The sequence below is a fragment of the Borostomias antarcticus genome (assembly GCF_949987555.1).
Source record: "Borostomias antarcticus genome assembly, chromosome: 10".
Taxonomy (NCBI): domain Eukaryota; kingdom Metazoa; phylum Chordata; class Actinopteri; order Stomiiformes; family Stomiidae; genus Borostomias; species Borostomias antarcticus.
The window spans coordinates 21,360,550-21,372,698 of NC_140243.1; the positions used below are offsets into that span (position 1 = coordinate 21,360,550).

The 12,149-nt window shown below is 43.6% G+C and overlaps 1 protein-coding gene across 1 annotated transcript in view; it reads right to left on the minus strand.

The window, feature by feature from the left end:
* Window positions 1–12,149, minus strand: part of zfpm2a (zinc finger protein, FOG family member 2a) — a gene marked incomplete at both ends in the record, with an annotated part of 134,255 nt that overhangs the window by 80,538 nt on the left and 41,568 nt on the right. The window contains one exon of the mRNA XM_084444132.1: window positions 10,388–10,489. Coding sequence (XP_084300258.1) covers window positions 10,388–10,489 — 102 coding nt within the window. The remainder of the gene's footprint in view (window positions 1–10,387; window positions 10,490–12,149) is intronic.

Here is a 12,149-nt window from a genome sequence, read left to right on the forward strand (position 1 = left end):
GTGTGTGTGTGTGTGTGTGTGTGTGTGTGTGTGTCCGCGTCTGTGTGTGCGTGCATGCATGTGCGTGCGTGTGTGTGTGTGTGTGTGTATGTGAGCGTGCATGCATGCGCGCGTGTGTGTGTGTGTTTATCTATGTGTGGAGGAGGGGGTAAGGGCTGAGTTGTACATCCTCAGATCACCTACATTCCCACACACTTAAAGGTGCAATTGCTGTATATATTTTCAGTCGCGTGTGTGCGTTATTTCCTTCGTTCGTTTGTTTGTTTGTTTGTTCGTTCGTTCTTTAGCAGGATTACACAAAAACTACCAGAGCGATCTTCACGAAACTCAGTGGAGGGGTGTAACATGGGCCAACTTAGAACCCATTAAATGTTGAAGTGGATCAGAATCACTGGGCGGATACACAAATTAAAATAAAACTAAATTTGGCCATACTAGGACCATTTCCCTTCACTTCCTCCTTATGTCTTCTGACAGGTTTACCATACTGCCCGGTGGCCGAGTGGTTAAGGCATTGCTCTAGTGATCTGTAGTCCAGGGTTCACGTCCTGATGGAAATGTTTTTTTTTTTTTTTTTAGAACATTGTCTCTTCATTACAATGAGGAGTCAAATAAGCTTTAGATATCAACTTAGATATCAACTTTATTTATTTGCTGTTTAAGAAACCAATATTATCTTATGTTTCTATGTCAAATAAAATAATATCTGATTCATGAGAAACAAATCAGATACTGTAAATGCTGTATCAGGAAAAGTTACATTTTCTTACACTGGATCCCGGGGTATTACATATAAATCATATGCTACCTGGATTTATTTCCTGTTTAAGCAAACATCTTTCTATGCATGTAAAACAAAATAATATCTGATTCTCATTCACTATTAGGGAACAAATACATTTTCTTAGTCTGGATCCTGTGGTAAGCTATTATATTACATTACACTCATAAACTGAGGTGAGTTTTAACCATTTCAACTGAGTTACACCAACAAAATGCATTCATGTGGAGGCCTGTGCTCTCGGAGCACCCTTTCTAATTTGAAACTGAATTCACACCAAAAGGCCCCATCTATGAAGAGAATAAGGCTGCAGCCACCACTCAGGTTAGTTTCAGATTGTTTTAAAGCTCAAGCATACATAAGAAGTGCAGAGAAGGTCTCTCAAATAAAAACATTTAAACTAAAATCCTCTACAAAACGAGGAAGTGAAATTAAATGTCTGGGTAAGTTGGAGCTCAGCAGCTCAGTGTTTACCCTGAATCACCATCTTCTAAAAAAACTTGTATGAGCGTATCCATGTTAATGTAAAATACACATCACATAATGTAAAATACAAAATCACATATTCAACCAATTACAAAGAAACTTCTCAGAAACAGCAGAGTGCTGCCTAACTTGAGCAGGGCAAGCATTGGAGAGCAAACATGTAGCGAGAGCTAAAGAAAGCAGCTCTGGGAATCAAGTCCCTGAGGGCAGAATCACAACCACCAGCTGTGTTCTAAATCATCCTCATATTCAGCAACACAGCTCTAGTTTTCATTGAATTTTGTAAGCTTGTACAGTGGTATTCCTCACAAAGCAGGGTTCACAAAGGAACTATTCAAAATGGTAAGTAGTTCTAGTGGACATGAAATAGCACATGGATTCAATTGTGACAGCGGCTGGTGATTTGGTCCGCAACTCGGCAAACCCCGAAATGCGCTAGAGGGCAAAATACATAAAAAAACGTTTTTTTTCGTTTTTTGTTTTATTTTGTATTACCAAAGTTGAAGTTGTGAAGAACCCACTTACTATAACAGACAACAGTTTTAGGTTCACGAAATACGTTTAATTAGTCTGCAAACTAAGCTCGTTTTTAGCTGATTTCGAGCCGGGTTTGGGGGCGGGCAGATCGATTAGCATGATCTGGTTTCATTGGCTATTGCTTCCGGGTTCTCCGCCCCCAACACGCCGGCTGTGTTTACAGTTTAAGCATGGATGCTACAGCTTTTGCTAAAGAGAAGACGGGGTGGCATCCAGGACATGGAAAGAGTTTTAAGAGCAGCTAAAACTCCAGCAGAGCAGGACTCGTTCGTACACAGAGTTTATTCTTGATGTCCTGTGATACAGAGATGACTGTAACAAAGCAAGCTGCTACCAAGCGAACGACGTCCCAGATTCACACCACCGCCAAGCATTCTGCTTTGCTTTGGGGTAAGCTGATCTTTATACTATCTGTGCTGTTTACATTTACGTTAGTCGTTTAGCAGTAGCTCATTTCTAAACAAGTGACTGAGTCTAGCTAGCATAACAAATCTAGCACTAACTAACAAAGGCTAGCTAGCTAACGTTAGCTAACATGCTAGTTAGCTGAGCTAGCCCTGTGTTCCTAAACTACCCAGCGAGGCAGCTAATATCTAGCTAGCTAACGTTAGCTAACATGCTAGTTAGCTGAGCTAGCCCTGTGTTCCTAAACTACCCAGCGAGGCAGCTAATATCTAGCTAGCTAACGTTAGCTAACATGCTAGTTAGCTGAGCTAGCCCTGTGTTCCTAAACTACCCAGCGAGGCAGCTAATATCTAGCTAGCTAACGTTAGCTAACATGCTAGTTAGCTGAGCTAGCCCTGTGTTCCTAAACTACCCAGCGAGGCAGCTAATATCTAGCTAGCTAACGTTAGCTAACATGCTAGTTAGCTGAGCTAGCCCTGTGTTCCTAAACTACCCAGCGAGGCAGCTAATATCTAGCTAGCTAACGTTAGCTAACATGCTAGTTAGCTGAGCTAGCCCTGTGTTCCTAAACTAGCCAGCGAGGCAGCTAATATCTAGCTAGCTAGCTAGCTAGGTAGCTATTACAGAGAGAAACAGAATGAGAGAGCATGAGAGGTATGTTAGTCTCACACCTTGTTTTTTGTTTTGGTTACAGCATGAGCAAGAACAAGCTCCAGGCCATAGCCCAAGACTACCAGGAGAATGGTGGACAAGTGCAGACCCCCATGCGCTTGGACATGCAAATGCTACAACTGGCAAGAGCATCTGAAACCCTACTTCCGGGCACTCCCACAGATTTCGAGTTACCAGCACTTCAGGTAATTATCATGCATTAGCTAGTCTATTTAATCAACACTTTCTGGTACTATTTTATGTATATGGAGTGCCAGTACTGTGGGCAATAGTTTAATGTACTTTCTTCCTTCTATTCTATTGCAGTTTTGATGCAGAGAGACCTGGCATGGTTGTGGCCAGAGAACACCGTGATGCACCAGCAGTTGAGTTTCAGCTGCTGCGCAAGCCTGATGTCCTGCCCCCCAGAGAAGGTCTTCCTGTGCAAGCCCCACCCGGACTGGACATGGCCAGACAGACATATCTCTTTAACAAGATCAGAGAGTTCTGTTCTGATGAGGGACGAGACGTCACATGTCCCCTGCCAAACTCCACAGCAGCTCAGAACAAGACTGTCCGCTTGTAGATTCACTGCAGATCATCAGGATGGACAGCACTGCAGGAGAAAGGCCACAGCCTTTTCCTGTTTGTATACTGAAGCGTTGCGTGTTCTCTTGCACAGACTTGCGCACACTTGCACAGACTGCATTGTTCGAATATTGAATACTGAGCCGAGTACTGTTATTACCTTGAGTATTGAGCTGGGGACTGTTATTACTTTGTTGTACACTTGATCACAATGAACACTATGCACCTTGTTATTACTTTGCTGTGCACTTGATCACAATGAACACTATGCACCTTGTTATTACTTTGTTGTGCACTTGATCACATTGAACACTATGCACCTTATTACTTTGTTGTGCACTTGATCACAATGAACACTATGCACCTTGTCTATACAACTGACTGTACACTTTAACACTTAGACTGTGGCCTTTTTTTGTACACTTTACTACTTATGCTTGTAATGTATATCATGTATTTGACAATAAAGAACGTTAAATTTGAACTTCATCTTATATTGTTCTTAACTGCATTCACAACACAAGATTAATACTGACTCAAAGAGTGTGGGGTAATCAGTGAGAGAGCACCCCACTCTCAGGTAATACCCCAAGTTGACAGCCACTCTGACAGATAATGACAGATCGTCCAGTGGGGGAGTGGCTGGGGGTGCGGTTACCAGGCTATTGTTCACGCCCATTACCTGGCAGTCAGAGGTGTGAAATTGTTGGAGAACTTTGGAGGGCGATTTCTCAGCTAAGTTGATTTGGCAGTACTAGCATTCAAATAAGCATATCTTCTTCAAATATGTTCAGATTTCAATGTATGAGACCTCATTTGAAAGCTTACAATCTGCACTTTCATAATCTGTAAAAAACTGAAAAATGAAAATGCCTAGTTGAGGACCAAATCACCAGCGGCGGTCACAATTGGAATATGGACAAAAACAGTCGGAACTGAGTTATCAAATTAAGGACAATTCCTCTTAACTGTGTCAAAGCCCACATGTCTAAGCAAACAGTCAAATGAAATGCAGTGTGGTGCAGTATCTTCCTGGAATGATGAGAACAGTGATTACATTTAGCTCTATTTTAGATTATATAACTAACAACCATGAAGTTTTACCATAAAGCCTCTTACTATGCCGGATCAGTGGCTAAATTTGCATCAAGGCACTGCAGCATAGGAGTACAGTGATTTGGCTAATCTCTTGTTGCATATTTCATCACCATAATCACACTTTTTTTCATACATTGTGTGTGTGTCTTCTCTAGAATTGTTCTTTTTTATGTACAGGTGAATATGATTGCATGATATGCATTTTCTCCACATATATACTGTAGTCTCTGTAATAGAAGTGACTACAGAATGATCATGATTATGGATTTATTTTATTATTAGGTTTTTAATTAGTTTTAATTCCTGAAGTTGTTAATAACTTTCATCTGTAACAAAAATCTCCTAAAGATGCATCCATCATAGTCTGTGAGACTTCATAAAGGACTCTGAATACAAACCTCTGGAAGTGAGAGATAAAAAGCCCTTTTGAGACCAAACTGTGATGATGTTTGCCCAATTTTCCTTGATTATAAGGGAGAGAGGGAAAAAAAACACAATTTGGCTGGTCTGAAAGTTTTCAGTTAGCTGATATACAAGTCATGTCTGTCAGTAAGTCTTCTTAAAACGCTAAGGTATCAGTAAAGACAGCTGCAACATCCTCCTCTTATGGTTCTGCCGAGACAGTCACGTTATCAAGCCTTTCAAATAGCTCCCAAGCTACATTTCCTGTGACAAAAGCTCTGGCAAACCCTCCAGAACGTTTCATCGCTATATCCTAATATTTCCAATCCAATTTTTACTGGAGCAACCAGAGTGGTCTGAGCACTAGTTTACCAATCTTTGCTTTCCAAGACTCTATGTGCACACGGCTTGAGGGGTTCAATCAGTGGCGCTTTGATCTCCGCTGGAACCATAATTATTTAACATTGTTACAAGGATTTCTCTAATCCATCCTACCATTAAATCCCTTTTACACTCTCATCTTCTGTAGCCTAATCTGCATCTGGGCTCTCAGTTTGTCTCTTCCCCTCATTTCGCCTCGCCCCTCCCTCTTCACGCCACGCTCTCCTCTCGGACTTAATGGACTTGAGTGCAAAAGTCGAACTTGCACTGTTGCCATGCACATCCGGGCAGGTGCCAAGAGAAGAGTTCTGGTTACTGCAGGTTCATGGCCACCACAGTTGGCTACCACCATAACCTGGTTTTAGCTTGTGTGTACATCTTATTGTTAATATACGACAAACAGAACACATTTCATCCCCAAAGATGAATCTTGATTTTTTTTTAGGTGAACATAAAGCTGTCGTCCAGAATGTCCCTAACGCGTCAGTTATTTTTCCGCTGTTGCCCCTCACTCAGGCCATGGAAAGCCCACTGTCCTTCCTGCAAATATTTGTGTGTCTGTGTTTCACAGCGATATAAATAGCTGCACGGCGAATGCAAACATTTGTTGAGGCACCTGCCACATTATAGTGGCCATCTGCTCTCCCCGGTTCTCAGAGCATGACATATGTGCATAAAAGCCTGAAATGGTTATTGTTTTTTTTTGTGGACAGGGAGGGGCGTTGCCGACAGACACTCGAGAGGTGGGGTTGGAGTAAAAAGCCGAGATGCCCGTAACATCTGAGGGGCAGCCATGTTTAAACATGCTGCGTTTGATGACTTGAAGGGACTGGGAGGGAGGGAGGGAGGGATGGAAGGAGGGAGGGATGGAAGGAGGGAGGGATGGAAGGAGGGAGGGAGGGGGGAGATGGATGGGGTGGACGGAGACAGAAGAAGGAGGCTGTGGGTTGTGGGCTGGAGAGGGTGGCAGGAGGCAGTCTCTGTGCGTGTCAGACCATGGGGCATCATCTCGGAGGGCCACTCCCTCGGATGACCCCTTGGTGCCCGTGGCTGGTGCCCAGCTGGCAGTGGGAGATGGGCAGGGCAGTGCCCATCAGGCTCGGCCAAGCGAGGGAGATTTGTGGACAAGGTGATCACAACACTTCTGTTACCTTGTGTTTAGTGCTCATTCCCAACCTTCTGCGCTGCCTTTCCTGTGGAAGGTTTTCTCCTCTGAGCAACCATTCTCACTCATCTGGAATGCTCTGCAAAGCTCATTATCTAAAATGCATTATCTAAAAATGCATTGTTTGCTTGGTGAATACCAACATGATGATGTTATCATCCACAGATTACACGGTGATTACAGATACACATCAAAGTATGTGCTAAATCAACCATATAAGCCATAATATCAGCACTGACGTATTATAAAAGTGGAAAAATGTACAATAAATACCTACATACAGTAAAAACCCTCAACAGAGAGGAGAGAATTCCCTGACAGCACTCTCAATACCAGTGCTCTCTGTCTCTGGAGCTTGGTTACTATGAGTTTTACGGGGGTGTGGTTTACGAGAGCAGACACTGAGATAAGGATGTGAATAAGTTCATTAGCAGAGTTAGCTAGCTAACACCCTCCACTCCCAATTAGCCCAGAGGAAAAGCTCCGATTGCTATCGGTGCCAGTCCATGAAAATGGAATGAATAAGCTTGACATTCTATCGCCGTATCACACACTGATTGCAAACATCCGTGACGAGAAATGAACATGAAACAGCAGATCAATTGTGAAGATATTGCTTAAGGACACGGCTGCTTCTATCCAGAATCTCACTGGGTGTTCTGGGAGTCTAGCTGGAGATCAGAGAACTGCTCTGAGAGAACACTAGATCACAACCACAGCCAGATGAATGAGTCACATGGTTCTCCTATTCTACATGGGAAGAACAGACCCCGGGAACACTGAGGAACCACAGACTACACTTCACATGACTTCTTAAAATGGTGATGATGAAATTAAAAAGTTCAATTAGAGGATGTGTAGAGGCTTTTGTCGTTTCCCAGCAAAGGAAGGAAATTGTCAAGGTGGTTCAATAGGTTGACTAAAACAGGTGGGCATGTTCGGTGGTAGCCCACCTCATTAACAAGCTTCCTCTTTTCATGCAATGGTCATTACACCTCCTATTCACACACACACACACACACACACACACACACACACACACACACACACACTGCGTGATTAAAAATCATATGTTGGTGATTCTAATCACACCTGCTTAAACTTAAGCCAAGAAATAACAAAGAGAATATTTGAATGCTGGTGCTCTGAACATTTACAAAGAGATTAAAAGGGAGACAATCTCAAACTAAATAAATTTCCTTTTAATCGCTTTGAACAGGAAGTCATGTCATTTCAAATGTCCATATCTGATGGTCTGATTTCCTCCCTTTATTCAAATTATAACATGCCCATCTGACTTTTCCAACACAATGGGACAAATTAAAAAGGGGAAATGTCCTTGCATGGCAGACATGATAGGAGAGTGAATGGCATTATTAAGGGGCCAGATTAATGTCTGGCCACTCTGCCGCCATAAAGACAACAGTGCAGGGCCACATCCAGCACTCTAGAACTTCCATGATGGCCTGCTAGAACCTAGTGATGGTCAACAGAACCTTATTGATGATCAGCAGAACCTTAATGATGGCCAGCAGAACCTTAGTGATGGCCAGCAGAACCTTAGTGATGGTCAGCAGAACCTTAATGATAGCCAGCAGAACCTTAGTGATGGCCAGCAAAACCTTAGTGATGGCCAGCAGAACCTTAGTGATGGTCAGCAGAACCTAAGTGATGGCCAGCAGAACCTTAGTGATGGCCAGCAGAACCTAAGTGATGGCCAGCAGAACCTTAGTGATGGTCAGCAGAACCTTAGTGATGGCCAGCAGAACCTTAGTGATGGTCAGCAGAACCTAAGTGATGGCCAGCAGAACCTTAGTGATGGCCAGCAGAACCTTAGTGATGGTCAGCAGATCCTTAGTGATGGTCAGCAGAACCTTAGTGATGGTCAGCAGAACCTAAGTGATGGCCAGCAGAACCTTAGTGATGGCCAGCAGAACCTTAGTGATGGTCAGCAGATCCTTAGTGATGGTCAGCAGAACCTTAGTGATGGTCAGCAGAACCTAAGTGATGGCCAGCAGAACCTTAGTGATGGTCAGCAGATCCTTAGTGATGGCCAGCAGAACCTTAGTGATGGCCAGCAGAACCTTAGTGATGGCCAGCAGAATCTTTATGTGGCAGCAGAGACAGAGGATGATGATTGTCAGTCGTACTGTAGCAGTTATGGAGCACATACACCCTATCACCTTGAGGGACCAAGATCGAATCTTAATCTAGTAAACAAAAGTATTGATTATGTAATGAGGTAACACATCATCATGTGTGTTTCTGTTGAACATAGAGCTTCCTATACCAGGGTTGTGGGTTCAAACCCCGCAGGGGCCCATGAATACTAAAATGTATGACTCACTTAAGGTCACTTTGGATGATAGCGTATGCTAAACTGTATGTCTTAGAGATGCTGGAATGGTATTGTTATCACAGATAACTACCACAGCCTGCTGTATCACATGGATATTGATGCTCGGGGCTGGTCTGATACAGGGTTTGCTGTTTGAACAGTCAGTGAGGCATTAGTCTGGAGCGCTATCTCGTCCAACATCATGTTTCTGCCGTTTATTTCAAACCAAAATCATGAGACAAACAATCCGGCACTATCCCCCCACCCCTCCCACCTCCCTCCCTCCCTCCCTAAGACTCATGTGTCTTCCTGTGTCTGGCGGTCCTGAGGAGGACTGACTGAGCCTGTATAATTCTCCTTGTGATGGCAAAGTAGAAGGGAGCATAATTACCGTCAGTCATAGAGCCCACAGTATGTCTGCCTTTCAAAGCCGTATATTTAAGCTCAGCGTTTTTATGCCCCCCCCCCCCAACCCACCCCAAAAGGCCCTTTTCCAGCATGTGATGCTGTCTTTTTGTCACGGCCCCCATAGTTCAGCTCTGACCCCCTCAGCTCTCTCCTGGCTGATCACAGTGATGGTTTATTACTGTCGTCCCCACACTCTTATCTTCAGCCAGCAATGCTCATTTCCTTCGCCAGATTTAAATGCAAATGTGAAATTTAATGATAAATGCATTATCTGATAGCACCGATAACACTGATTCACTGTCAGTATAAAATACACACCCCAGGGGGGCTTCTAGCAGAACTTGCCCAAATCCACTTTTTTTTTTCTTTTTCGTATAAACGTATGTACCTGCAATAAATTCTTGAGGTCATATTATGCTGAAAGGAATCATATTTCGTCCGCTCAGCAGTGTGGGTTTAATGCAGAGACAGTAATTGCTGTTGCTGCCTTGTTAGATGTATTGTCCATCACTCTGATGAAGTGACTTTTAAGAAGAAGAAAAAACAAGATACAACTGTTTTCTAAACCCTTGCAAGGGAAATCTGCATGGTGAAATAAGATTTTCAAGAGTAAAAGAAAAGATAAATATACTGTATATGTTTTAATCATAAGCTTTCGGTTGGGGGCTGGTCATTATTTGAGCACATACTGTATACAATATGTTTAAGAGCAAAGCAATTTAATCCATCCCCTCCAACCCTATGTTAACTTACAGTACAATTCAGTGGTGATAATAAACTGTACTAATTTAACCTGACACACTTTCTGCAGTTTGTTCAGAAGTACAATACAAAATACTGAAGAGGTTTGTATACCCTTTGCTTCATGTGACTAGTAGCCTTTGTTGGGTTTGGAGAACCTCCATTCCAGGGTGCCGAGCACATATTCATTATACCAAAATGGAGGAATGATCCCCAGTAGATGTTGCCTTGCCTTGGTTTTAGCACACATTGCTTCTTGCCTTGTCTTTAAAGCCCTGATCTGCGATGTGTGGATCAGAGCTTTAAAGAATACATCACTGCTATTGTACCAGCAGGTAAACTTGCAAAGCAGGTCCTTCAAACCCTGTACTCCTTACATGGGGAGTGATATGATTGGTTAGCTTACTTGGTCCATCCCAGTCCTCTGGTCCAGTTGTAGGGTGTCTGGTCTTCTCGTTCTGTCTGTCCATGTCCGACTCGCCTGCTTCTTGACTGCCATCTTCCTCTCCTGCAGAAAGAAACCCTCCGGTTAGGATTGACAGGAAATAAAGTCATACCACTGACACTGATATTCATCTTTAACAACGACTACTGAAGCATATGACAATAAAAACATACAGTTTTGCTCATCAGAGAAGACGCACACAAAGCCGTAGTGACGATCATATTCAAGATCCATGGGAGAAGTGTGGATATGTTGTATGCTAGTTCGCCCAATCAGCTTTGAGTACTGTATTTTAGCACATTTTTGCGCTAAAGTGGCACTACCTGCAGTTCTGTACCGTACAACACAAGGCCAAACAGCCCCTAAGGTATAAGCTGTATGTGACTGTGGGCCCAGCTGCACACTCTCATGTAAAAGAGGTTTCCCATGAGGCCCTGCAGCAGGAAGTCCCATGGAACAGGAAGGAGGCTGATGTGTGGAGGAGAGGAGAGGTGGCTATTTATTACTGTTTGATCTATTGTGGAGGGAGAATGTGTGTTTTAGGATGTAGAGCTGATTTACAGTCTGCAGGCCCAGAGAGGGGCCAGGCTCAGTGATATTTGCGTATCTGCCTGAGGGAACTACGTTTTTAAAGATCTAGTTAAACCACCCCCGTGCTTCCAGCGTGGTTTGGTTCCGGCGGCAACCTTCTTGTGAGTGATTCACTATGCTCCTAGATACTCTTTCTTTGAAAGGTACCTCCACTTTGCATGCCCAGGTCCATTCTGTGCTTATACTTTACAGACACATAAATCAGAGCAAAGTAGGTGCCCCTGGTGAGCTGTGCTAAATAACTACTGTATAATGTACAAGCTGACGCAGAGGTGCAGAGACGGTCATCTCCCGCCTAAACACCTTCAGGCTGGTCTGGTAGGTTTGGGACTCACACCACACTAGTTTTTGGAGGGACATCATACTCTCCCTTGTCATCATATCTTTTTAGTTAGTTTTATGTTCTAAAAGCCTATGGTATGAGGCCAAGGGCATTCATGGATTATCACAGCTCGTTGAGGAAGTTGATGGATAAACTGAGACAGGGCACCTCTGGGGATAGAACTATTAGACCTCATGTGGGACACGACTTCCATGACGACACTGATTATTTGCTCCACATGACCATGTCAGCGAGTTTGGGACAAATGTTAAGGTTTCAGTGTTGTCCACTTCCCCACAGGCAGCACCCTTCCCACCCACTTCCCCCCCGTTCCCACCGAAGGACACAGTATTGTGCAGCTGGACTGTTGGTCCTCCGTTAATCTCCCGATCAGGCACACACACCACGGTTGTTTGGTTTCTTTTTTTACAGACATGCCTCACTTCAAAGAAGGTAGCGGACACTGCCAAAAGGATAGCAGCTTCCTGCCCCACACTGAAATGAAAAAAAAAATAAATAGAGAATGGAAGGGAAGGGAAGTCGGCACCGATGTCCTACTTACAGTACATGAGGTCATAATGACCCACTTTTGCTTATGCAAGTGTCTGCTTGGGCTGGCAAATTTTCTCCCAGCATTATCAGCGAGCCCACTCACTAAATTCCTCCCTGCTATTTATTGTCGGGCCTCGAGAACCTCTTTAACATACTAGGCTTGTATTATGAGGAGGATCACAAAGGCGCATATCAACAGTTCCTCCAATGGAGCGAGTTTTGAAGGAAAAAAAAAAAGCAGAGGAGATAACATTAAAG